This window comes from Falco peregrinus, chromosome 3 (assembly GCF_023634155.1).
Source record: "Falco peregrinus isolate bFalPer1 chromosome 3, bFalPer1.pri, whole genome shotgun sequence".
NCBI lineage: Eukaryota > Metazoa > Chordata > Aves > Falconiformes > Falconidae > Falco > Falco peregrinus.
The window spans coordinates 63,835,562-63,863,125 of NC_073723.1; the positions used below are offsets into that span (position 1 = coordinate 63,835,562).

At 39.8% G+C, this 27,564-nt stretch overlaps 2 protein-coding genes across 7 annotated transcripts in view; one reads left to right on the forward strand and one right to left on the reverse strand.

The window, feature by feature from the left end:
* FAM210A (family with sequence similarity 210 member A) lies at positions 1–19,059 on the reverse strand. 5 transcript variants are annotated; one of them, XM_055798784.1, is made up of 5 exons: positions 18,921–19,059; positions 7,157–7,277; positions 5,440–5,903; positions 3,218–3,329; positions 1–1,909 (listed from the first exon to the last, which is right to left on the reverse strand). In XM_055798784.1, the coding sequence occupies exons 3-5, from the start codon at positions 5,886–5,888 to the stop codon at positions 1,643–1,645; spliced, it is 828 nt and encodes a 275-aa protein (XP_055654759.1). In that variant the 5' UTR covers positions 5,889–5,903; positions 7,157–7,277; positions 18,921–19,059; the 3' UTR covers positions 1–1,642. The 5 variants fall into 5 exon arrangements, with proteins under 5 accessions (XP_055654759.1, XP_055654758.1, XP_055654757.1 ...); XM_055798783.1 differs by having other exon boundaries at positions 7,157–7,280; XM_055798782.1 differs by lacking the exon at positions 18,921–19,059 and adding an exon at positions 18,754–18,914.
* Positions 19,056–27,564, forward strand: part of RNMT (RNA guanine-7 methyltransferase) — a 20,050-nt gene continuing 11,541 nt past the window's right edge. The window contains exons 1-5 of one of the 2 annotated variants that reach the window (XM_055798779.1): positions 19,056–19,156; positions 20,817–21,090; positions 23,343–23,475; positions 24,745–24,867; positions 26,174–26,289. In XM_055798779.1, coding sequence (XP_055654754.1) covers positions 20,833–21,090; positions 23,343–23,475; positions 24,745–24,867; positions 26,174–26,289 — 630 coding nt within the window. In that variant the 5' untranslated portion in view covers positions 19,056–19,156; positions 20,817–20,832. Of the gene's footprint in view, positions 19,157–19,430; positions 19,817–20,816; positions 21,091–23,342; positions 23,476–24,744; positions 24,868–26,173; positions 26,290–27,564 lie in introns of those variants that run through there. The other variant, XM_013302304.3, reaches the window with a different exon arrangement.

Here is a 27,564-nt window from a genome sequence, read left to right on the forward strand (position 1 = left end):
TTCACAGAATTATTTTTTAATATTTAACAGAAACATGGCACGTTACATCTTCAGGGCACTGAATATACAATGATTACTCCTCACAACATCCCTGTGAGGTAGGCATTAGATTGCAGTTACTATTTGACATGTGGACAGAGGCAGAGAAGTACATAACCAGCCCTGCACAATGAAGTCAATGAAGTTCAACTCACTTAAGCCTGGAGAAGCCCCCAGTGACTTGACTGAAAATGTAAGAGTGGGGCTGAGCTGATAAAGTATCAGCTACCTTCTTTTACTCTAGTTAATTACAATGCTCAGGGTCCAACTCTGTTGCTTTCCCATATCCCCCTACAAAACCCCACCTTTGTTAAACAAGACACACATGCAGAGAGTTGCTACCAAGTGAGTTCTGCAATAGAAATAGGAAAAAAAAAAATAAAAAATCACATTTCAATTTAGCCTACATTTGAATAAAACCATGAGTGAAGTTTGCCTGCCCAGTTAAATAGAACAGTTTCAACTTCAGTCCTTTTATGATATTTGAGACGGCATTTCAGCCTTCAGCTGTAAGTGTTTGCTTAACATAAGAAAATCTAGGGGAAAAAAGTTTTTGAGACAGTGATCAGTGTCTCAAAAATTATGCTTCATTTAGTTAAATTGTTCTACTGAAGTCTGAGGAATTCCTGAATAGGAGGAGGAACTTTTGGGTTTAACTCAACCCAAACTCAAACTTTTCATGTTCTTTAAAAAGCCCCTTAGTATACCAGTTTCTCAAGTAAACTCCTCTATCAGAATGTTTTTGTTCCAAAAATGAAATAGAACAGTTTTGTAAACTTCAACATAATAAAAAAATCCTAGTTTGTAATATACGATTATTGATTAATTTCATTTAATAACTTTCTTTCTACTGTAAATCAACTTTAGGAAAAAAGTATACTTGACAGTATGGCTACTGTGATTAACTCATCTTCCTACAGCTTTCAGTTGAGGTTTCTGAAAAGATACACTGTCCAAGAAAGATTCATAGTCTCAACCTGTAAACTACCACAACTCAGCTGAAGTCAATGTAGCTGTTATAATTCATTCAGACTGAGTGGCTAATCCATTGATTCCTTCATGTGCAGTATCGGTGACAATGGTCTGTCTCCAAGTTGAGAGATGATCACGACTGAAGAGGCCTGGGTCCACATACTCTGAAAACCAGAATATTTTACCTTTCCCTGCAGAGAAATCTTAATTCTCATTTGATGGAAGATTCAGTCCAATGGAACAATGGCTGTGCACTACGATGGAAGAAGAACAAAGTAGTTGGAAGAAACCATCTTCATTGTGGACTGGGGGTGGGGGTGGTGATTAAAAAGAAAAAAAAAAAAGAGGGAAGAGTTAATTGTTAACGATATTACCAATGGACGCACAAACTTCTAATCTGAGATTTACTTTTCCTCTGTAAATTGAAATTTTGTCACAACCTCTCCCCAGGCGACTTTTAACCTTGGTGAATACACAGAATTTTTAAATCCAGAGCAACTGCAGTCTCCAGACAAGGCAGGAAGAAACAATAAAAACAAACAAAAAAAAGCTCAGAAGTGCACTTCATATATCCTGCCTCACAAAGGGTTAAAGTGCTAAGTTTGATATATCCAAAAATTAAGCATCTCTCCTAGTCCTTTAGTTTTTTAAATGAAACTTTATCTTTGGTTTCTTGTATCTTCTCAGTAATTTTATCCTTTGTTTCCTCCATCTTCTCGGTAATTTTATCCTTTGTTTCCTCCATCTTCTCAGTAATTTTATCCTTTGTTTCCTCCATCCTATCTTGTAGATACTCCTTTACTGGTGGTGGTGTGGACATGTAGCCATTCTTACGCAAATATTTAACAGTGATGGATGTTCCTCCCAAAGTCACAGTGTATCTGGCAGGAGTTGCAATCTTAAAAAAACCCAAAGAACACTCCATGTCAATAAAACAGGACAGTATTATTTAGCAAAAGGTATTTTTAATATTGAGAATTCTTTTGGGCGAGTATCAGATACTAAAAAGGTCTTCTATTTATAAGGAAATAAGCCAATATACAGTGCATATCCCCCCCACCCCCCGCAATGCATACCCTACTTAAAGTATCCTTTTGACAAAGCCAGCACAGGCATTAGACTTGCATTTAAAAAACCCAAACAAACCACCCACAAACCTCCCTGTGTAGCTTGTGGGACAAGCATTAGGCATCTCACAATGCAATTCAGAACAGACAGTATGTGAACACCGAACCATATAAGCAAAGAGGAAATATTGACAATGTATGTTTTAAAATTCTAAAAATCCAAGAGTATAGGCATCTTTCAGTCCAAAACTAGGACACACACAGTCCTTAAGAGGTCAGCTAACCCAAGACACAATAAACCAGGTTTGTTATGCTAGACAGACTAAACTGTTCTTTCAGAACTTCAGAGATAAAGCCTGCACAATCTTTTTGCAACCTATTCTAGTGCTTCCGCATCTTGGAAGTTCCTTCCAACACTGCCAGATCTCACAGCTATAATAAAATCTTTGTATTTAACCACGTTTCTTTATTGGTCTCTTTTGGGCACAGGAATAATTGGCCAGAATAGTGCTTTCACATGTTGTTTAGGAAAGTAACCCTTTTAAATAACAGATAAGGAGCACATCACGTTTGGAAACAAAACAGGTGAGTGGCATTCAAAGAGAATACGGTACTTTGGTTTTGCACGGTCTAACATGGTTCAAGTTTCCTAAACATGGATTGTGCACATATAAAGCAGTAGAGACCCAAACCTGAATGTAAGTAATTGAGTCAAATGGACAGTGACAGTACTTGACAATGATGGAGAGCTAAGGTAGGAAGACAAACTAGCAAATGCTCTAGGATAAAAATAACTGCACTTTTATCAGGAAGTCATGATGTGTTTAGACCTTACCTCTTTATCCCTGTTAATTACGTCAGGGTTACAAAGGAATAACTTATTTGTAATTAAATCTGAGGGCAGACAATAGTTCTGCAGCAAACAAGTTATTTTAGAAATACAGACAGACTCCTTAAAAGGAACACAGAGCCCATATCAACTTGCATATGACTATTTTTACTACAAAAATGAATGTTCAAGCATGTGTAACTATCAAAGAAAGAAAACAGCATAAATTCTTTCTGCTGTAAACAAGTAAACCCTGTTTAGTTCACCAGGCAAGATTTACAGCTTATTTACAAACTATAATTATACTTACTTTATACAATGCATATGCAGTTAGTGCATTTCCACTCTGGGAATTTTTCAGGATGTTTACTATGCTGTCTGGTAACCCAATCAACTCTAGGAATGGAACAACATTCACTCCTCTATAAAAGAAAAAAATAATAATCGATAACCTGAATTGGAATTTGAAACCTGAACACTGATTTAGAGTACCATTTCCATTCTTTTCATTTACACAAAGTCTGTAATCTTATAGCGAAGTATTTTTTCACCTAAGCAACGCGCTTACAGAATTGTATTTCTGTACCTATAGGCAAATTAATGTTCTTTTCAGGATTCCAAGAGGTGAGGCATTTATATTATCCCTGCTGAGCTGAGTAGCTACTAACTTACCTGTGCCCCAGTTTAGTATGTTTGGAGGTAAGTAGATATAATGGTGGTAAGACAGCTATTCAGGCTTAACTTCATGTTCTACTTTGCCTACTTTTTTTTTTTTTTTCCTTTTAAAAACTTCAGACTAATCTGCAGCATGCCTGGAAGCACAGAATCCATACTTTAGGGTCCTCCATTCACTTTTAAATATATTAAACAAATGGAATGTGGCAAAAGAAAAGGAAGCGACATGTTATATGGACAAGACTTCAGGGGTTCTGGCCCAGTTGTTCTACCTTGTCAATATAAGGTGTCAAGATGGGCGGAGGGAGCTCCTATCACAGTTTCTTTCTGTTTGAAAATCAGGGAAGCTAGTATCAGCACCAAAAAACCAAAAAGACAGCCCATCTTTACATTACAGTGGAAAGCTACATGCAGTTATAGAGGACGTGACGCTCCAATATTTAGAGATGTTATATTATCATTATCCATTTCTACCTAGTATTTTAAGCATTCATTCTTCTGTGCATGTGATCACTTCAGTATCAGAAACAGTAACAGGCAGTTAATTTACTAAAGACCCTACAATCCAAAGGCCTATCTCCAGAGCAGAAAAAGTAGACCTAGTAAGATTTGAAAGACAGCATTAACAGCGTTATTTCATAAACTACCGTTGTTTAGTCTTGTATCATGAGCAGTCATTCCGAAAGTTATTTTTCCACTTCAAGAGGGTGCTGCTCCTGTGGCATGACAAACTGAAGCTTTGTTACAGTTTCTAGTTAAATATTTCAGTTGTTTTCATCCATCAAATACCTATTTCAGCAGCTAACTTTGACTGAAGATTACTTTTTTTGGAACACTTACCTGAAATTTCTGGATGTAAGTATCAAGATGAATTAATCCAAAGCAAAATATTTTTATAGCTGAAGACCTTTATTCCTCTGACATGAGCTAAATTTAGAATGACATTTGGATCTATAGCTCCTAGAAAGGGCAATTATGCCTGCTGGTTAGAGTAACTAAAACACTTGTGCGGTAAGGCATTCTGATGTCAAAACCCCATTTTTGCCACCATGAAATATACAACACTAGCAATCCAGAAATAAACATTTACTCTTATTTAGCAAACCATTTGCAGACAGATAAAACCTTTCAACTGAACTAGCAGCTCATAGATGATACAGTAGTTCTTTTTCCTAAGAAATGGCATTTTCCAGAGTAGTATCTGGCACGTGCTACAGCTGAAAACCCCAAATTAAAATACTTAATTTATCTTTTTTTTAACCACACAAATATTTAATTTCCAATTAAAAAGTCTGGCCTACAGTAGCAATTTTTTTCAGTGGAAGACAGGAAAGACAGGAAAAAAAAGGAAAAGATACACATGACTTGCAAAGAGCTCAGAGTGAGGTGAACGACATGGAAGTCCAATGATGAGGGAGGACCAGTGAAGAAGGGGGGGAGAAAAATGGCAAAATACCCCTCAAGTCAAAGGGCAAAAAAACCCCAAAAAACAAAACAGGTCTACAAAGACCTCACCTAGCAATTTGTAATCAGGATTCCAAATCCCTATCTTAACCTTGTCAGAGGTTACTAATAATTTCAATGATGTTTACATCCATGCATATTTTGGGGAGATGAGCATTTCTTCAGGTATCTGGTATGCATCAATAACAGCATGATAATAGTGTGTATGTGACACTCTCAAGTCCTATACTCTTTCAATATTAATCTTATGCTTCAGTTAAAAACATAGCCTCATTTCCCTATTACATATAGAGTCATTTTAACATGTAATAATAATCTATATGTCCTTTCACCTGTGAAAGTCAGTCTCAATTCAACAGCAGTATTGGACACTGCAACAGAATATCAACTTACTTCATGGCTGCATAGTAAAAGGATCCAAACCATACAGTGGAAGTCAGAATATGCACTGGAATCATGACTTTTCCATACTGTTTAAAAGTCTTCTTGAATCTCTGAACGAGACTAATTGATTTGTCTTGTAATGGATCAGGTTCTGAAGAATCTGACTCTACAGGGCTCTGCTTGGGTGTATCAGTGGCTGAAGTCAAAGGATTTTTCTCTTCTGGTACTTTGTGAGGAGTGTCTGCTGGCTGTGATGCAAAAGGACTTTTCTTTGAGGCAAAGTGTGCTGCACCTGCATGAAGACGTCGTTTAGGAGGGTCCCGTGCCAAAATCACTTTGCACCCAGCATTAGACAACACCGACTGTCCTTTTAAGCACTGGAAGATACTAGTGCGAGGAAAAACCAAACATGTCCCACGCGCCAGCTGAGATGCAGTATGTAATAGACTCTGATGCATTTTGATGAAATGTGGCTGAGGTTTTTAGAGAGGAAACAAAAAGAAAAGAGCAAACACATTGCAATTCAATAATCTGATTTCTATTTGCTGTAATGCCACTTGAAATTCTCAAATTTTAAATTGCTTTCTATTCTTCAACTTTAAAAGGTTTTCCTTACCTTGCTTTGCAGAAATGGCTACCTTCCAGAATTAAGCAAATAATTTTAGATCTCACTTCTTTAGCATTCTGAACTAAAATGGCCCCTTCACTTAACACACACTGCTCCTTACAGCTAAAACACTCATGTTACTCTCTAAAAACACTTTTAGATGTTTAATGCTATCTGCTGCTTTTGTCTGCATAATCTGGCACAGTTGTTGAAAAGTTACCTCTGAAACTTCACTTCTAGTAGCAACTGATAGTTTGATACTTTGAGCCTACATACACATAGTATGAACTCACTTAAGTGCAATTAAAATTATTTTTTGGTGTCAATACAGTTAGTTTTGGTGTAATTTTCATATTCTATACGACTTTGAACTAAAAGTTAATACAGTAAAAAATAATCAGTAACTTATTAATAATCAATTAATAAGAAATAACCTTAATAGCAATAAACCATAACAGCCTGCTAGTATAAATCTGTTAGGAAGGGGGATGGTGCTGTTGAATGTCATGTATTAACACAAGCAAAATTGAGCTGCAATTTCCAAAATATTACAATGCAAATAATATCTTCAAAATCTGGATAACCCAGTTAACTTTATGATTTTGAATACCTAACAGTTTTTTTTAACTTTCAGGAGTAACCCCATTTACAGGTTCCCCACAAAAGAGGGTAATTTTGTCTGGCATGTACAAACATCAAGAAGTCATTTTTTTCCCCCAAAAATGCATGATTTGAACTAGTGAATGAAATATTCTCCCCTTTAAACAATGACTGGAAGTTACAGAACTAGTTTTCCTTCCCTCCAAAAAAAGTGCCAGTAACCGATTTTATGTAATGAAAAAATACGCCCGTTAAGTTGTATTACAATGCTCAAATATTTCTGATGCTTTTGTATTTAATTATCATAACAATTCTTGATCCAAACTAGAAATCATTAAAGTTTAATTCAAACTCCACTGTCACCTTCATATCTGCTCCCCCTTCACTTATAGTGTTAGATACATTTCAATTGGGTGTTTCGATAGTGAATTTGTCTAGGCTGCTGAAAAATGATCAATACTTCATAACATAGGCAGAAGGTTTTAAAAAAATAAATAAAATGAAGCCATACATACATACCCTTTATTACTTTCCAGATCCGCAACAAGGACAGTATGATTAGGTTTGTATCTTCAAAAAGTTGTAACTCTTCCACTTGTTCCCCACCTTTCAAATATATCTCTTGAACATATTGATGACTCTGCTAAAGTAGAAAAAAGGCTTATTTAGAGAAACAGCAACAACAGCAAACTAATATGATGAAGATTTTTGGTGAGCCCGAAACCTTGCTTACTGAAGAAGTTATTGGTATAAATTCCCCTTTGGATACTGACACAGTAATGGGAGATCTTTTTTGCGTAACTTAGAAGTTCCTCAACTTTGAATTACCGTTTCCTTCCAAGAGACAGAAGTTTCATAACCCAAATGCATCTGTTGGAATATTCCTGCCTGTATGTTTTCTAGGTATTTTTATGTTATTGTTGTACTTGAATTAGTTGCAATTACTAGAATTACAGTGTTTGATGTGGGGAAAAGATCAGAGGAATGGTTTCAAACTCCCTGGGAACCTCTACCTTGCACATCAAGCACAGACACCCACTTCTGTTGAACTTGTATTAACACGAGGTATTGCATCAACAGGGGAAAAAGGAACACTTGTCTCTATGCAAGCAAGCAGTAACTCACTCCTGTTGAGTTATGAACTCTTGTGGGAGCCAAGAAATACTGCTGCTTATAGAGCAGTAGATCAGCTACAGGTACTGCCTCTCTCCGAGTCAGTTTTCTGCAAGAACTCACTGAAATAACTACTTGTGCTATCTCTGGTTTTATGAGAAGTGGAGATTCTTGCTGAATTCTTAGATCCAAATGCAATCGCTTCTCAAAACAAAAAGTAGTGAAAAGACTCAGCAAAATTCAAGTGTTAAGATGGCACACTGCCATATACTAACTACCTTACCAATTCACAGAAATTGTTAACAAACTGGAAGAATGCAACTACACTGCTTGCCTATGGCCACTTACGCTCCTCTCCTGAGGGATAACTCTCCACAGCAGACTGCCCCCCCCCTCTCACTAACAGTACACAACACTAAGCATCTGCCCCAAGTAGATTTCCACAATATCCAGCCAGCAGACTCCGCAAAGGTTACCTGTCCATCTATGGGAATTTGGGAGCTCTTGAGTCAGACTACTACTGTTCACCTGTTTTCAGCGGACGGTACCCTATTGAGAAATACCTGTTCCAAACAAGCTTTGACAATTGCTACCACACAGGATGGGGACAACTATGCTCAGCACGCTGATTTTGGTTCATTAATGTTATCGACTGGACTCTGCATTCCGAACAGCCTTGGAAGGAGATCATTCTTCTGTACAGATGCAGGAAGAAACTGAACAAGTATTTCTGAATTTTTGCATTCTATATAGTGTATATATAGCAGCATTTCTCAGAACAGTTTCTAGGTTTTGCTGTTCAGCACCTACTGACAGCACAAAAATAACGCTGTACCACCACACCTCTGATTCATTGCAATGACTGCAGAACACGTGGTATTAAACGGCTGCCAGGGGGCTAGAATTCTCCTTAATGCAAAGAAGCAATGGGTCACTACACTCATCAGTCAGTAGCTAACATAGCTCTGTGATTAGTAAATGAGTTTCAAGGCCTCTGCTCACAAGTTAGCTGCACCGTGTAAAACTTAAAATGTCACCAATGGCTTTTAAAGCAGGGGAACTACCAAGGCTACTGACAAAGAGTTGCCACGCCAGTTTTTTTCTTCCTGCATCCTCAGATGGACTTAGAACTCATTAACTAAAGGGTTTTTCTCCATGATGCAAGACCTGGTTGGTCAAAGGGAAGGTTCTCTGTCTAGGGTAGATCCTGAAAAGGTCCTGAACCTTGTAAGCACAGATGGTATGGTTCTAGTTAACGTTCAGCAAAACAGCTTACTTTTTGCTTCTCTACTTTAAAAAAACCTTTTTGCTAGATGCTTGATATATAAAAGGCTTAAATATGATAGTGCTATTTGAGATAATAAAACAGGTATTTTAAAACAAGGTTGGCATTTTCCTAACAAACCTACTGTGTTTCATGGGTACAAGCTTCATTTTACTTATCTAAATGAACAAAGGAGAGGCTTCTAAAGCATCAGTAAATTGAAGATTATGCTACTTTCCAGCAGCATGACAAGACTAAATGAGGCAAGTATTACAACGGTTACAGCAGGAAAGGCAACTTAATAAAACAACAGATTACTATAGCATACACTTTGTAAATTGATTTTAAATAAATGAATATTGTTAAAGGGGTAATAGGTGCAGCTACTCAACTGTAGTATTTTAATTACTTGGCTCAACGTTGCAAACAAATCTTAAACAGGACAGACAAAGTGCACAATAAATGTGGCTGTAGGTCCAAATGAAACTTAGTTGTTTCATCCCTCTAAAACACGAGATGAATACAGAAAATATGTCCTTTAAGACAGTTAGTGAAAGAAAGTTCCTAGCACCCTGTGTGCTCAACAGGCAGCGGGAGAAAGCGTGCCAGCCTATGAATTTGAGACACAATTCTATTCTTTACGTATAATACTTTCATTAAAGAAATTACTGGAGCTATATAAGCTATACAAGCTATACAATTTCCCTGTAACTTTTGGTTGTTCAAACCACTCAGATTCTAAGGAAACCAGGACAGTAACCTAAATGTTACCCACAACTGCACCTAGTGACTTTTCAGAAGTTGTTTCTTCATTTTAGTGCGTTTTATTTTTTTCATGCTATTGCACAATGCTGCAAAGACACAGAAAGGAAAGAAGCTAGATGCTTCAGATACAAAGGTGGAAAAGCAGCTGGCCTCTGGCCAGAGAATTTTGCAGTGGGGGTGGGGCATGAACAGAAGGTATTTGAAAGCATCTTAGATGTCTACATTAGCTTTCTCTTAAAAATGCCACAAGGAAAAAAAATAATATGGGGATGTCTAAGGACAAACATAGCTGTTCTCTGCTGTAAGAATACCATGCGGTCAGTGACTAAATAGATGCTAGTAGGCCAATCTATGAAACTATATACTAACACTTCTGGGAGAAGGTCTCCAATTCAGTGCTGTCATATTCTGGCTGACTACTTAGAGTATCTCTGGCTGGCTGTAAACTGAGCTGAAGGGACCTTGGCTGTTCAGGACATACTCCTGGGTTGCAATTCTTGGCCATCCGTTTAGTTCTTGAAGGCAGCTCTTTCTCATGGCAAGCTATTAAAAAGGCCTCTGACAAAGGGAGTGCTCCAGTGCCCTCTTCAGGGAAAGTATAGATCAACTTCTTATTACAGTAGTAGAGTTTTTGTTTAGCAAACTTTTGTACTTCTGTTATAATTTAGATCAGCTTTGGCATAAACCTGATGTACTGTAGGAGTACTGTCTCTTGCATTTGCTCTGCTAAATCTTTGCCTTCCAGTGATTACTAGGAAGTACAGATTAGACCTCCTTTTGTTCCCGAGGACAACAAAAGCTCGCTAGGATCTTTTAATGTCAGAGTTCATCTATGACTACCACAAATTCATCGTTTTGGATGTGTGCCAACATTTTATGCAAAAAAAAAAAAAAAGAAATGGGATCAGTGGTAAAACACAGAAGTAACAAGCCAGGCCAATATAGGTACAGCAAAAGCTGCTGTCGATATCTGCTGTTGGAAAGAAAAACCATGCCAGAGATGCTGTCAGATGAAACTTTCATCAGAGTAATTTGTATTAAAAGTTACCCCATTACAGTTAACTTTTTTTGAGCTCCCAGAGAAATTAAAACACAATATGTGGTCGATATAAGATGGCAAAAACTTTAGTGTAAATTCTTTTGCAAAAGAGGTCAGAAAGCACCCGAGGGAATTGAGGGTGTAGCATATGTAGATTACAGTGGTTTATTTTCTCAGTTCTACCAGAAACACTCTGGATACAATATGTAAATATGGATGAATTTAAAACATTTTTCCCTGTTCTGTTACTGTTTAAAAAAAGAACATTAATTATACCACAGGAGAGCTCCCAATGAAAATCCATGAGTTTTTCCATTCCCAAGACACCTTTCTATGAAATCAGAGAATTAATTTACATCCTTGTCATTTTTAGTGTAAAATCAAGCAAACTTTGAGGGTTGTCTGTTGTATATACAGAAGAATTTTGAAAAGACTCTTAAGTTTTCAGAAATCCTTCCCAGCTCACTCTTCAGACTGCATAAAAGGCAAATACAGAGATCTCATCCAAACAGCTCAGTTTAATAGCCCCCCCGCTTACATTTATACTAAATACAATTAAAAAAATAAAGCAAAACTTGTTTTCAGATTTCAATAATTCTTTTCACAAACTTATTGACAGTATATTAAAAAGAAAAAAGGGCATCTTGCCAAGGTCATAAACCATAATTAAAAAAAAAAAAAAACCTGAACAGAAAAAACACGTGGGTTTCCCAAAATGCTTGGAGCACATTTTAGAATTATTGTAATAATAGCGCAATACATGCAAAGCATCATTGTTTTTCCTAAACTCAATATAAGACTGTAACTATATGCCTTAGTAACTGCAATAGTTCAGCATAACATGCAGTCACTACCCATGGATGGGAAAACGGCAGTGTATAGGGACTTTTTATTCTTTGTATCAGTACGTTTAAAGTGTATGTATGAGCATTCAGAATTTGTATTTTGACCTTTACTACTTTTGCAGTGTCCCTGATACAATCTGTTATACATTCTAGACTAAGAAATTTGGTTCTAACTTGAAGTTTGGGCATCACTAGTAGTCTAATCTTGTCTATCAGTTAGAACTGTCTAGAATACATAACACCACATTTTAGGTTAAAGGGAGTAATGCAAAATAAGTCATCGTGAGATTTATTAAAATCTTGGTTAAAAAATCATCATGTTAAAGCAAATGAAAGAGTAAACTCTTGTAGACAAATCACACACATTAGCCCCATCCCACCTCCACCACATTTAATCTCTGTAATACCTCCACTTAGCAAATGCTATGCTATAATTTTTAAATTGATCATATTACTACAGTTCAATACCGATGTAAGTGGAGACAAGCCAACAACTTTTTTACCCTTATTTTATCTGAACTACTCTTGTACTTGCTAAAACAAAGAGTGAAGTCACAAAAGTAAGATACACCCTCATAGGGTCCTTACACACAGCAATCTTCTCTACAGCAATTTTCTGATAATCAGAAGGCAAATGAAGCATGAGAACGTAATGCAATGCCTACCTGTTGATTTACAGATCTGGAATGCTAAACAGGAGGCTTAACAGCTGATTTGCACCCAGTCAATATTACAGTGGTATCCCCATTTTCCTCTGTGTTAGAAGGCATTGAATCTTAAGCTTGCATGCAGTTAAGCATTATATAAAAGTGTGAGTGTCCTTCCTCTAATTCTTCTAAAACAAAGCATCACAATCATTTGTAGTGCTTTCTGCTCTTCAGAACGATGTTTTTAATAACTGGTGCTATTCCTTCTTTTAACTGTTTTCCTGTTCCATAGGGCTGAACAGCTACCCCGGGGTTCCTTCATTCAGAAGTTTGATTCTGCCCTCTACTGAATTTTTACATAAGTACACCTCTCATACTTACACTGCAAAAGGTCTTTGCTCTCCACAATTCCTTCCAGTAAGTCTAAGTTTGCTGGACCATCTTCTATGTTGGTTTCAGAGCCTCCCAAAACAACAGACAGGCATCAAGGGAAGGAGAAAAAACCCTGCCTTTTAAAGTGCTATCTGATTTGACTTTTTGCCTGTTTGTCACTCCATAGACAGGTGTCTGCAATAAGCAAGATAGAAAAGTTATGCTTTTAAACCTTAACTAAGCTTTAAAATAGGTATATACATCTATGCTAAAGGGGTTAAAAAAGCCCTTTGTTAGTTCAAAGCAGGGATTGTACTGTCTGCTTATTATTTTGCCCTTCTGCACATTACCTTTCACTTGACACTAATGATCAAAACACGTTCTAATTCTCTCTCCCTTCTATTCCACTCTTATGTAGTAACTTTCTCAAGCAACCCCTAATAGCCTCTTTCATCTTTGTATCTCCCAATATATCATTAGATCATTCCCCTCAAGACACTTGTGTTTTTCTGTCAAGCAAGTTTTGAATCAGAGGGCTGTTAACATGGAGGTGTAGGTGTGCGGTGGTACAGTTTGCAAAGCTGTGGGAGGTTTCTACCAAGTAGCTAAAAGGAGCAGCAAAAGGTAATTCACATAAGCAAGCCTCATGTCAGCGGTTTCCTGCATATGGCTTTGAACTCCCTCAGGAAAAAAACACCCCCAAGTGAACTGGCAAGTGAGTTAGATGCTAAAACACAAACAAATAAATAAATATACAGATCCATTTTCTACATTTTACTGAAACATTGCTGGAGAATTTCTTAGGATCTCCCCTCTCAATAGTTCAGTGAACCTTATTTGGCAGCTTCCTCGCCTCTTTCAATTTTCACTGAGGATCTCAGGAGTTCTGAGTGTACATTTTAACACATACGGGAACACATTAGAAACACAACTATTCTATGTTCAGCGTTCAGATATTTCTTCTATGAAGTTCTGCTACCTCTCTTCAGAATGCATAGCTGCTGTGCACATCTCTTTTCACTAACAGAGGCACCAGTAACAATCAAAAGGCTGCAGGCAAAACTGAACTCCAGCTTGCTCAAGACTTCCTGCTATTCATAATTTAGATTCTAGTAGCCAAGCTCATTTTTTAATTCATAATATTCCCACTCAGGACTTTGCTGATATAAAAATTAGATTATAATATTTAATTTAAACAGCTCTCGGAGTTATAATCAAGTATTTACTCCTGAAAGGTCTAATGAAACAACTGGAGACACTCTGTAGATACTGTGACTTTTACTAAAACGAATATTGCTAATAAAGTTCATCCTTTTTGACCAGACCATAGAATAAGAGCTTAGGTATTCAAATACTCTTTTTTTTTTTGGACTAACAATAAAAAGGCATTTAGTAGGGATATGCTTAATGTTAGATCTTAGCATCAACTTTACACAGCCTTCTGCCTCATCTTGCATTGGGACTCCGAAACTGTTTCTTTTCTAGCCTTGATAAATGCCATTTTTTGCCACCTTGGATCTTTGCAGGTGTTGTCTCATTGTTCTGAGCCTCTTCCCTCCATAACTCAACCATAACCAATGGTATTGGCTGTAATAATACTTCAAATGCAAGTTATAGTATGTAACAATTTTACAAAGCACTTAAAACAGCAACCTCTACCAAGTAACAAGTCTTCTACTCATCAAATTCACCAAAGCGTTTCTAAGACTTTCACAAAACATCCTCAAGGAAAAACTCTGAAGCCTTACAAATAGAAACAAAGTAGGAATAAGCACAAACCAGTCCCAAACTGAGAAAAAACCCACAGCTTCAGTAAGAACAGAATTCACAGTGGAAGCATTAGGCTCAATTTTTTTTCTTTTATATTCTCACCACATTTATTTCACATTCTCAAACACTGAAAAGCTGTCATTTTCCCCAGCAAAAAATACAGAATGTTCATCCTTCAGCAGAATTACTGTTGGCAGACATTCACTTCCAGTATAAACCTTTTCTAAATATTCAAACTAAGTGTTGAATTCTCTGTTGTGAATTCAAACTTGTCCATATGGGGAAATCTGTGTAGTATCAATCAGAGTATCTTGAAAAATTATGTGTGAAGATGCTGATCATAACATTTACAGAACACACACGCTCAAAACCACACTCTTCATCTAATTTTTAGTAAATGCTGTTCCCCACATCTCTACAAATGAATGTGAACTGTTTTCATGAAAGTAGTATTTTTTTATTAAGGTCTTGATACTTAAGTAGATAAACTTTCCTGCCCACTATTAAATTTAATGCCTTATACAACATCTTTTGCTTACAGGACATGATTGATGATGTTACCAGACACACAAACAACAAAATGACACCATTTATAAATGTCTGAAAGAACATAAGAGACTGAGAGCTGTGTTTTTACACCAGAAGGAAAAGTCTGACAGGACTTCAGTAATAGGGCCCTAATAATGCTCACGCTTACAGTCTGCTGTATTCAGCTTGAGAGAGAAATCCTGTGACTGCAACACTGCAGCCTTTGAGAGCACACTGCCTTCTATGAGATGTGATTAACAATGCCCAAGGCTTTTATTTCGGCACAGAAACCTTCCTCCATCAGAAAGTACTCTCCTATGGCCTGAGAGAGCAGGAAGCAAAAAATGACATCTAATTTTAACATTAGTGAAATCAACTTTTAAATTCACAAAACATTAAGAGCAAATAGCTGACTGACACGTGTGGGACTAAGCACTACCATTACGGTTGAAAGATAAATACCCTCATGTTCTACTTAACCAGCTACTTCTGGAAGAGACTTTAAGAACTGCTGTAAAGCCACCCATGTATTTTTATTTAGAATCAACAAAATCTAGCCATTTGAAAAAAAACCACATCAAACCCACCATCACTGCTGTGTTTTATTTATAATTTGATCATGAGCACCAGACTGTACTAACCCCCCACCCCCTTCCCTCATCCCACTCTGCCAGGACAGACTACAGATGTTCTAGGAGCTACAAGGGATCATCTGCTACAATGCTCTGTATGTCTGCTACAAAGCCACAATCACAGCTGCACAACTTCTTGTTTCACAGATACAAGAAATGCTACACATGGTCAAGGTCAGTTTTTGGACAAGATCCAAGCAATTAGAATTTACAGCCCAGCTAAGTGGCACCTTCATTTTCTGATGTGCACAAACAGAATACAACCTAGTTTTACCATTCAGATGTCTGTTTAGAAGGAGTAGTGCCATGTCTGGCAAGCCAATGAAAAAAAATATTCTTTTTTTTTGTTGACTCATACAATGGGTAGCTAGTTTGAAGATGATGCGGGCAGAACTAACTGATGGAAGGCACAGGCGTAGAAAGGATTAGAGCTGTTTAGAGGACACAAAGTTCATGAGAACACAGATCACTACCACTTGCACTGCAGAATTCTAGACATCAACAAGAGTAAAGCCCTATTGTAGAATCCCAGAGCCTTAAAGGGGAAATTACTTCTGCCCTTAACTGCTTACTTACTAGGACAGACAGAAGGTGGGAGGCTTGACATAACTAGGCACACTAATCTGGCCTACCAACCTGGTTAAACTATAATTTTTCTGACAGTTTGAAGCGATATATTCTTAATATGAATAAACTACATTGGACTTAACATACCTATACTGGTACCTTCAAGACTTAAATTTAGGAAGGTATCATCACAATAGATCATACAGATTCTTTAACTGAGTAACAACTTTCTACTCTTACTGTAATTTTATTGTAATGACAGGGACATGAAGAATAATCTGTGGTGTTAAGAGGTATCATGACTCATGACTTGAAGTTCTGTAGCTTGAGCAGCATTCTTTTTTTGTTGTTGTTACTGCCATACTAAACAATCCGTTTGTCTTAAGTCAAAGAATCTACTACAAAAACTTTATAGTCGCTAAGAATCCCTGACCTTGAGGTTGATCTCTGATCTAAAGTGATGGAACTAGGTAGTTACCTATCAGAACAGCAAGGTAAAATCCTTATGATCTATTGTGATGACACCTTACTGTCCAGGAATGCCTCAATCATGTTTTGGGCCCAGGCCTCAGTTCTAGTGGTTTTATGCCATTCTTAATACTGAAATATTGCTGATTGATGCTGAATTTGCTTCAGCATCTGATTTTCAAAGTAAGTTCAGATTCAACTATCTGGGTTCACAGCGTATCAACACCAAGAACTTTGTTGGATCTTTTCCCCAATCTGCAAAACCAACTGATTACAAGGAATCTTATGCATTCAACTAGCAGTTTCACATTGTAAAAATCAGCCCTCTTTCTGCTTTTGTCATTGAATTTGTTGTGGCCTTATCTTCAAGACCAGTCAGAACTCCCTCCAGATCCAGAAATGTGTCAAGATGCAAACTGAGGGCTGTTATCTGAGATAAGGGGGCATCAAGAACTCAGTCTTGCAAAACCAGACTTCAGTTTCTCAGTGATGCCTATAAGCATACACAGAGAGCTAGGTCAGTTTGGAGATATCTACAGCAGGAGAATTACACAGATACTTTTAAAAACCAAAATCAGATCAAACCTTTTCTTATCAGCTGATATAGTCTGTAAGGTAGATCTGTAGACAGTCATGCTAGACAAATCCTTAACTTCTTACATGCTCTTTAGCAGTCTGAAATTTGCCTACTCAGTTTTTGCCATGTGCAAGCCACCAGATATCCACCTACTCAAATAATCAAATGATGTTCCCCCCCCAATGGAAGTGCTTCTCAAGCAGCAAGTGCAATACAATAATGCTGCCGCAGAGGCCAGTCATCCTCCTTTTACCTCAAGCAGCCCTTGAACATAAAAGGAGTTAAACATCTGCTGTCAGCCCCATAGGAGGAGATGGATGGTGGGGACACATTATCCTCTGTGCATGCATTTCCCACACAGAAGCAGCTGCAAGTCATATAAGCGAGTGGCACAGGCAGCAAAACACATTCCAGATAAGGAATCTGTTCCCTAACCCTCCCCTAAAGTAGCAAAACTGGCAAATAATTTTATGTTTATGCTCGTAACAGCAATAACATCTTGGGGTTTTGGTAAAGTGAGGAACACTTTCAGTTTAAGAACTAGTTTTGGTAAAGAATTCTAGGTCACCTCATGTACTCCCGTCCACATTAATGTTGTCTCTTTTGGGCCAGCTTGTAGAAGGCATTTCAGAAACAGATGTAAATAAGGCGGAACATGTAGTTTGTAATACCTGACGTAAATCCACATTTGAATTATGAACTTTAACAAAAATTCTCATGACTTCTCAGTCTGCCTCCCTGGATAACTCCCATAGTTAATTACCAGAAGCAGATTACTAATGAGAACCATAACTCTCCGCAACTTTGCCAAGAGGGTTGTGCCTCATTCGGCCAGCCACTGCCTCCTAAGGATTCAGACTCCTCCAAAGATGGTCCATACAAAACGTAAAGAGAAAAAACGGTGCTGAGAGCTCAAGACGAGCAAGAAAACATAGTTTTACCAGTGAACAGGTAAGAGGAGCAAAAGTCGCATTTTTGAGATTCTCCTACTGAGGGAAGCCAGCCCTTTGCTCTTATTTGTCACGTACGACACAGCTCAAAGCATTTATTAGACAAGAAAATATTTGCTCGGCCTCCTTAAATAGTATCGAAAGTCAAGAAACGCGCAGAATCGGTTGTCTCGGGCCAGAAACACCATCAGGAGCGAAACCTAACTACGGCCCTATAACGGTGCAACCGTCAGAGAGCGGCGGCCGGCGTTTTCCACGCCAGACCGAACGGCCCCGCAGTTTGCAAAAGAGCAAGCAGCGGGGGGAAGGCACCGAGCTCCAGGCGGCCAGCCCGCCTCGCCGCGCCCCCGGCCACCAGCGGCCGCCGGTCGGTCAACCCAACCCCCGGGACCGCGATGGCAAAACAGCCGGGGGCGGGGGCGCCCGCGGGTCCCGCCACCGCCCACCAGCCAGCGCGCGGCAGCGGCCACGCGCCCTCCCGCCGCCGCCGCCGCCCGGGGGGCTCCGCGAGCCGCCCGCACCCGCCTCGGCCCGCTGCCGGGCGGCGGCCCCTCCCCCTCGGCCCCACCGAGCGGGTACCTTGTGGCCACGCCACCGCTCCTCCTCACGGGCCCCGAGCCATGGAGACGCGCCGGGCGGCGGTTGACCGACGGCCGCTGCCGCGCGCGCCGCTCCCGTCACCTCCCCCTGACCCGCCCCGCGCGCGCGGCAGGACAACGTGCGGCAGCGCCCGTCCCCACCATCACCTTGAGGCCCGGCGGGGCCCGACGGCGCAGGCGCGCGCCGCGCCCCCTCGCACGGCCCTGTGGGGCCGGCAGTCCTGCCGCGGTGGGCCCGGCCCGGGCGCCGAGCCTCGTCACGTCTCCCGCGTCGCGCAGCCCCGCGTTCGCCCCGCTCCTCCCCCGGACGTGACGCCGTCGCCCTCGCCGCCGCGCGCCGGGGGCGTCACTTCCGCAAACAGGATGGCGGAGCGCTGGGCTGGGTGAGTGCCGCGCGCCGCCCGGCCGGCCGGCGACGGGGCCGCGAGGCGCGGAGCCGGCCGGGCGGTGCGGGACGCGCGAGGCGGCGGCCGGCGGGAGGTGGGCGGGGCGCGGCCCGCCGCGCGCGGGAGGCAGGCCCTGAGCCCTCGGCCTCGCGGGCGGCCGGTGGGGGGGCGGGGCCGAGGCGAGGGGGGGGGGCGGTGCGCGCGGGGGGCGCCGCGCCGCGCCACCGGCCGGCGCCAATCGCTGGGGCCGTGCCGGGGCTGCTGGGCGGGGGCGGTGGCGCGCGCTCTGCCCCGCTGCTGAGGCGGGCCGGGCCGCGGCGGGTGCTTGGGAAACCGCCCCGGGCAGCGGCCTGACCGCGGGGCCGGTGCCCGCCGCGGGGTCGATGCCCGCCGGCGGCGGGACGCGCTCCCTCCCGTTGCGCGGCCCCCTGTGACGCAGCTGACAGCCTTCGGGGCCCGGGCTGTTGGCGGCAGCCGCCGCTGCGGCCTGTCGCCTCTGCGCGTCCGACTCCATGGGCCGCGCGCGCAGTCCCGTCGCCGTCCCGCCGGCGCTGGGGGCTCCCCAGCTGTTCTCCCGAAGGAGCTGCCCGGGCACCTGGCTGCCGTCGCTGTGGTGAAATTCTGAGCGTTGCTACATTTAGGCTGTAAAAGCATCTGGTAAACTGCTGGGGACAGCCGGGTGGGGATGAGGGAGGGTGCGCTGCCTCTTTGGAAGTGCCTTGGGTGCTGTACCGTGGTGGAAAAATCGTGTCCGTAAGGCATGCTTCGAGGCCATCTGTTCCGAGGAGAGCTGTTCGGCATCTCCGTGTAGCGGCCTTCTTAATGAACGCGTTTTAGCCCTCATTAGGAGACCCGAGCCTGGATATGGTGGAACGTGGGTGTTTTCTGTTAGCCTGGAATAGGCCACTGCTTTAGGAAAGGAGTTGCCAAGCTCTCCTGTCCTGTGCCTTATTAAAAAGCCTTTGCCCTGCTTCCTGATGGTGACAAGAAGGCTGTGATGTGCTGGAGACTAAATGAGCTTTGTAGCAGTGATTTGCAGTCCTTCAGGCTGCGTACGTATTTGTGAAGTGGAGATAAAAAAAAATCAGGTAGAGCTGAAGATGCCTCGTGTTAGTGAAGCTTGAGGCATAGAGGATATTCTTGGCAAACTTGAAAATCCACAACTGATAGGAAAATGTGCTCTTAAAACCACCTTGATTTTCTTGTTTTTGAGAACTTCCATTTGAAAACTTGCGTTTGAAAACATATCAGGTTAAATAATGAATTTACTAATTCAAGGAACTCTTGTCAGCTTGTGTTTCTAAGCGTAAATTGGTAGGTTACTTTTAATGGGGAGGGGGAAAGGGAGTTTATAGGCTGAAAACCAGTAACACGTTGCAGTTGAATCAATAAAGATAAATCTTTACTCTTCACATCTGAGCCTTTCTTATCTTAATTTGATCTTATTATAATGAGAGTACTTGGAAATTTTGCATATTTTATTGTGCTGTGTTTATTAAATAACTAGTCAAATTTGAAGTCTAGATGATGTTTAGGGCAAAGGCATGTTATTTTTATAATGCCACTATTAGTATTGAAAGTCAGGACTGTAACCACAAGTAAGTGAAATTGAACATTGAAAATAGTTGTTTTTTGTTCCCCCCCCCGCCCCCTGCAGATTTTGATTCTGATCAATGGACAAGGAGACTAACCTGTCAGAAATGGCTGATTTAACCAAGACAGAAGAACAAGAAGTAGAGAAGAGTTTGGATGAAGAAGTGGAGAAAACACCTCACACTTTAGAGGCAGATTCTGGTGTTGGTTGGGAAGGTGATAGTTCAACTTCAGGTACAGTGCACTCCACTGAAAATGAAAAAGAAGTTGTTAGTGATAATCAGGATGGCAGAGCAAAAAGGAAGAATTTAGATCCTGAAGATGAACCTCCTAAGAAAGTAAGTAGTGAGTATCGTTTATTTTGAGCTATGTTCAAATCCTTGTTTCAAAGTCTTAGCTCAAGAAAAGATTGAAAGTATTTATGGTAAACATGTGAACCAGCATGAAATGCCAATTGTCAAAGTTTGTGGCTAGCTTCCTAGCAAAATGACAGGTGCAGAAGTTATGTTGGGCTAAATGGAAGAGAAAGAGGGCTAGTAATTAGAATGTCAAGAAAACTGATCTCAGCATGTTCTTAGTCTAATGCTAAGACTTAACATTCCATCTCTATTTGGTAGCAATCTGGTAGTGTAGTGTAGGATTTACTGCTATTAGTCCAAGTCCCATATCTTGAGTTCATGTGTTTTGTATGTTGTTATCCTGTTGTGTATGTTGTTATTCCTAACCTAACTAGGTTAGGAAGAGGTTCTGCCTTAAGATGTTTGTCCTTCAATTTCCTCAACAAAGTATTATGTAATTTAGAAAACTCTACAAACTGCATCCTCTGTGATACAATTTCAGTGTGATTTGTTAGCAAAGTAAAGACTGAAAGGTTCACAGGTGTTGGTTTGTTTTTTTTTAAGACTGCAAGAGTAGCAAAAAATACTTGTCCTTTTAACTGGGAGGGTGAAAAGGGTAATGTTTTATATGATGCTGTCCCTCACTGTGTATGAGCTTGCAGAATCTGATGCTAAAATCCAGTCTAATTTTGACCTTTTGGGATATTTAAGTATAGTTTGAAAATGTCTTTGACCTATTGCTTTGTTTCTCTGTTCAGAGTATTTCCAGCATGTTGATTTATGCCAAGCAATTAGGTAAAATAAAGGATGCACTTTGTTGTGATAGAAACAGTATTAACCCTTTCATCTTTTCAATAAGGTAGTTCTTTGATAAGGTTTAAGTGGACAAGAATTACATTGGTTTTGTCTAGCTTAAGGTGATTGCATTGAATGCAGCTGCCACCATTTAGATGTTATTGCTGATGGCTGTTCACAACTGTGCTTGCGGCAGTTGTGACACGTTAATGGATGGCATGAATGTGTCCCCCACACTTGTCAAAGTCAGCTGTTCTAGCTTATGTCACCTTCAGTGGCCATTCAAGGAGCCATCTGTGCTTACCCTAAAAAAGCCTAGAAATGGTCAAAATATTTTTTAGTATCAGTCTGTCGAGCATGGTAATAAACAGATGAATGGGGTCATAGAGATTCCAAGCAAGTATGTCTTGTATTCGTTCTGAAAGTTACCAAAATTATATGAAACACTGAAGAATTCATGTAGTGTACTGAGGTCAGTCAGACCTTTTCCCTTGAAGAACTGCTATTTGAATAGTAAGATATCGGGATTTTGACTTTTGTAGTCAGCTGTGGGGAATGCTTTTAATTACCTTGTGAATTCATACTGGCTGGGGTTTTGTGGCATGTTAGTGGGTTTTAACAGAGAATCCTTCTTTCTAGTTCATACTGTTATTTCAAACACTTCTGTACCTCACCGACTTTGTGTTGTTTCTCCATTTTCTGTTACTTTGATTTTATGTATAATTTATTTCAATTTCATGTATATAATTGAAGATTATTTTCAAAGTAAAGAAGTGTTAGGAGTGTAATATCTGGATGTAGACTGCTTCTCTGGGTCACATGGGACAGAAATCTCTTGAAGTATTTACAGTTACAGCTAAAACAGGGACATTTCTGTTGCTAACTCTTTAGCATTAAATGGGATATGTTGTCAGGTCATTACACTTATTCCTTTACCATGGTCTCTGGCAGTGGGATCATCCACTTAGGGCTTTGTGCAACATCAGCTAGTTGGCATTTTGGTTAAACTGGCAGTTCATACACTTCTGTTAGATCTAAGCACTGAATTTCTGAAACAGGATTTTTAAAGAAGCTTAAAGTTCCTTGGGGAGGAACATCCCTCTCTTCAATCCTAGGCTTAAGGGGAATGGAACTGATTCTTTGAGAGTGGTCCAGTATTAGAGAACTGAAATTAAGTATTCTGTGAAGGAAAGATGCTGGGCATCATCTGTCAGAAATTACTTGGAACAACTGAAAAGGGGATTGACTTTTTAAGGGAGTTATCTCTGTGATAATTGAAGTACTGATATCAGTACCAGGACAGATACGGGAAATGTTTATATATACATAATAATGGTGCTCTTCATAGTATTACTTGTTTACTTTCTTAAGTCCTTAAAGTGAACACATCTTGATTAAATGAAAAAGTAACAAAAATAATTCACCGCTTGAGTCTATTCCTTCCCTTGTTTCTACAGCATGAGGTGGGCCATGGGCAAGCTGTAGCTGCACATTATAATGAACTTCAAGAAGTTGGATTGGAAAAACGTAGCCAATCTCGCATATTCTACCTCCGAAACTTTAATAACTGGACAAAGAGCGTCCTCATTGGTAAGCTTCCTTAATTGGTCACTTCAGACTTTTAACTAATTTTAAGTTTTAAAGATCAACTGACCTGAAAACTAGAAAAAGTTCATACTGGAAACTCTTCTTCTTCCTGAGATTTTTAAAGAGAAAGATACACCTTTAAATCACGAAGAAGCAATCTGTTCTTGTTAGATTGAGCTGTTCTTGTTATTTAAATCTACCTCAAATAATTTCTTAGCCATTTTCCCAAAGCAGTTTGTCCTCAGGTCTTGATTAAGCAGTTCTGCAGGGAACTTGAAACACGTAAATATTTTCTGTATTACCCATAGTTAACAGTTTAAAAGATGAAAAACTAGAGGATGTAGTGTTTTAAGAATCAACAGCTTTTTATAAAAGGCAAAGTCTGCTGTCCACAAATCAATTCCAAAGTGCGGGAACAGAACCATCAGATATCTGCAAACAAAGAAAAGAATTACTGGCACAGCAGCACAGATTCATGAAGAGGGATCTGTGCCAGGACATATTGACACATTTATCTTAGCATGCTGCTTTTTATTGTGTTTTATCAGTGCAGTTAGAAGCAGTGTTTAGGTTTATATAAAGCCATTCCTGAAGCCTTTCAGTCATGATGAATCTCAGTAGTGTGGTTTACAGCAGTTGTATCAAAACTTCTTTCCTTTGTCTTACTGTGAAGAAAAGTTGCTAACATGCTGATACATGCTGATATGTTTTTCACAATATGCTAACATCAGTCAGAGCAGAAATTATGTATATTTATATGTAGGGTAAAACCACAGCAAATAAGTAGCAATGTTACTGCAAGGCCTAGGAGAGTGATTGGAAAACTATGCATTTTTGTAATGTGACTACAAAGAAGTGTTGTGGCTGATGTATTTAATTGGCTTTTACTCTTCTGCAAAAGGCTTTCCCATACTTATAACGTCTGCCTTCATTATAAGGGTAATGAAAGGGAACTGTGGTTGTTTAGTGATGTGCAGTTTTGCCTTTGTCTGCCAGTGAAACAGTTCAGAGCTCCAGACATATTGCATGCAAAGCACATTAAGCGCAGAAAATACTAATTATCTTCTCCATAGTTTTAAAAGTTTACGGTTCCTTTTGTCATTAGTGGTTTCTAGAAAAAAGAGATTTAAGTCTGTGATGTTAAGAAGACTTATAGGTAAGGTCATTCCTGAGGTGTATTAAAATTCTCAAAATCTGGTGGTCCTTTAGGCTTCTCTGTACAATCTAAGTGAACTACAGAGACCTGTACATGCATTCTCTTTATTTTTCTAGGTGAATTTATAGACAGAGTACGACGGAAAAAGAATGATATAACTGTTTTGGATCTAGGATGTGGCAAAGGTGGAGATCTACTGAAATGGAAAAAAGGCAGAATTAAAAAACTTGTCTGTACGGGTAAGAAGACACAACAACTTTCCAGGGAAAGTACATCAGTTTTTTGTGGGAAAGCCAAGCATGTGTCCAGTCTTACTATTTTTTCAGTAAGCCCAAGAATGCAGTGATACACCTGCCAAAAAGTCTTTGATGTCTTCAGGTTAAAGGACAAAAAACTTGATTGCCAGCATAAATATAAGAACCACTGATTTTCCATGTGATCAGCTTTCAGTTCAACTCGTAAATAAAAACTAGTATCACTGAAAAAATACACAATTGTCACAGATTGTCTTAGGCAAAATGTAGCACTGGGAAAAAGACCGACGTTTTGTATTATGTGCGTTTTCTCCCACATCTAATCTCTTGTTGTATTTTTTTAACTGTTCTAAAAGCACACAGAGAAAAGTTCCATTTAAAAAAACAAATAAACCCCACGGTGTTGTGACAAAAAATGTTCTTTGGTATTACAGTCAACTAAAGATTTTCAGACTCGGGGGAAGGAGCTGAAACTGATTAAAGAAATCTTTTGTTTAAACAGTTTGCTTAGGTGTTGGGAGGGAGATGCCATCTTCCCTTTTCCCCAAAAGTGTCCCAAGGAAAATCAGACAAAATATTACTTAACTTCAAATTTAGTTATATACTAAAATTTCATAAAATTCTTTTAGTGGGAATTATTCTGGGTGTTGTACATTTTACAGTTCTTTCTTGCCTTTTTCAGTTGGCAGTCTTCAAATGCAGTTGATTTAGTCACGAAGTTTTTACGTAAATTTATTGCATATTGTTAGTTTTAAAATTTGTGCAAACTTAGTGAAAATGTCTGAGAGGAACAGTCTTAAGAAGAAGAAACTTTAGCATGATGCAGTATAACAGCATATAGCAGAAATAATTGCGTTTCAGCATCTTGTATATTTTTAAGAAGATTAAGAGCTTTCAGTACTGTTGGAGAAACTCTGGGAACTGAATTTTACTAATGCATACTAGACACTTAATGCTGACAGCACTTAGTATCTGTCACCTAGTATCCATCACTTGTAATTTTGGAGGCTTGCTTTGTACTTTTGAGCATGGGAGCTTTCTAAAACCTTCATGTTGCAATTTTTGTATTGAAGTAAAGACTGAAAGTGGTGGAGTTATAAGCCCAAACTCTTTCTGCAAGTTAAATTCCTTTTCTGCAAATTGGCAGTAAGTGTTTGGTCTCCTCAATGTGTAATTGAAGATCAACTTTTATCCCTATCATAATGGATCTGCTGTTTTCCAGTAACCATTCAATTTTTCTTGCCTGGGGAGCATTTTAGACACTTTTTTTAAAATACTCTCTCCATATTAGATATTGCAGACATTTCTGTGCAACAGTGCAAGCAGCGATACGAAGACATGAAGGCCCGATGTCGTTATAATGAGCATATTTTTGATGCAGAATTTATACAAGCAGATAGTACTAAGGTACAGTTCCTATGCTTTCTCATATTTTTGAGATTTAACGTCCTTTTGTTAAGCAAGTACTGGAGGTGATGGTGGTGCTGTAATAGTTTGGGTGTGTATATTTTTAAGATCAGATTGTTGTACTATCAGGAGAATCAGCCGTATCAGTTACTGAAAAGATGTGTAAGACGTAAATGTATTTCGTTATTGTTTTGCAGTGTAACGTTCTTGAAGCCTGTCTTTTCCAGGTAATAAATCTGGTGCTTTCAGTTTCTTTTGCTTGACAAAGGGAAGGAAGTGACTACTTACATCTGGATTTCTGGGAGCCAGCATGGGATGTTGGAAACTATCTTGATGAATGTATTTTTATACTGGAATGAATAGGGGATGTTTTCTGATTTGATTTGTACATTTTGCTTATACCAGTATTTTTGTTCTACTGCCATTTTAATTACTGTTGTACATACCTTCAAAACTTACATGATAGAGTAGATATCTTAGACTGTCTGGAGGCAATGGTGAATACATTGCCGAAGATTTGGAGACAATTTTGTAACCAGCACTGCTTTTGCTTCCTAGAAATGCAGACTGAGAGTGCTCTGCTGATGCAGGTTGCGGGACGGAGCCAATGTAGTTCCAGCATATCTGTTGAAAGGCTGAACCTGTTCTTCCCAGTCTTGCAGGGAGAATTGTTTGCTAGAATTATTGGTTGCCTCTTCTGAGGAATACAGCCTCATGCAGGTTCCAGGTCATCTCTTTTGGCTCAAAATTACAGTGGGAGAGAGAGTAAAGAGCCTTGGCTAGGAAAGAAAGGGATATTTTCATGTTGCTATTACAACTCAGACTTACATGCATATATATTTCCTGTTGCATGCTCTGCTCTGTCTGTCCGTGCACACAGAAGTTCATCTTCCTGACTTTGTATCTCTATCATCTATGTTGTATATAGTGCAAAATCTCATTCTCACAGCTTGTCTAATTCCACGCACCTCTGTTTCTCAGTTTCCTGTATCTTTGTCAAAAAGTGGAGGGGGAGTAATTGAACAGATAAACTGGCCATGGGTGTATGAAGTGTCCATTTTTGTCTATCTGCATACAGAACGTTGACAGTATGTGGCATGAACTAGTAGAGTCTGGGAGTGAGTGGGTGGATGGGAAGTCTGGGAGAGAAGAGAAACTTGGGTAGAGCTGTTAAGCATGAAATATTTTTAAGTATGGAATGCATGTCACGGGCCTTGGGGAAAATTTGTGTGCTCCAGCGTTACTTATGGTAAGTACTAGCATTGTATAAAAGAA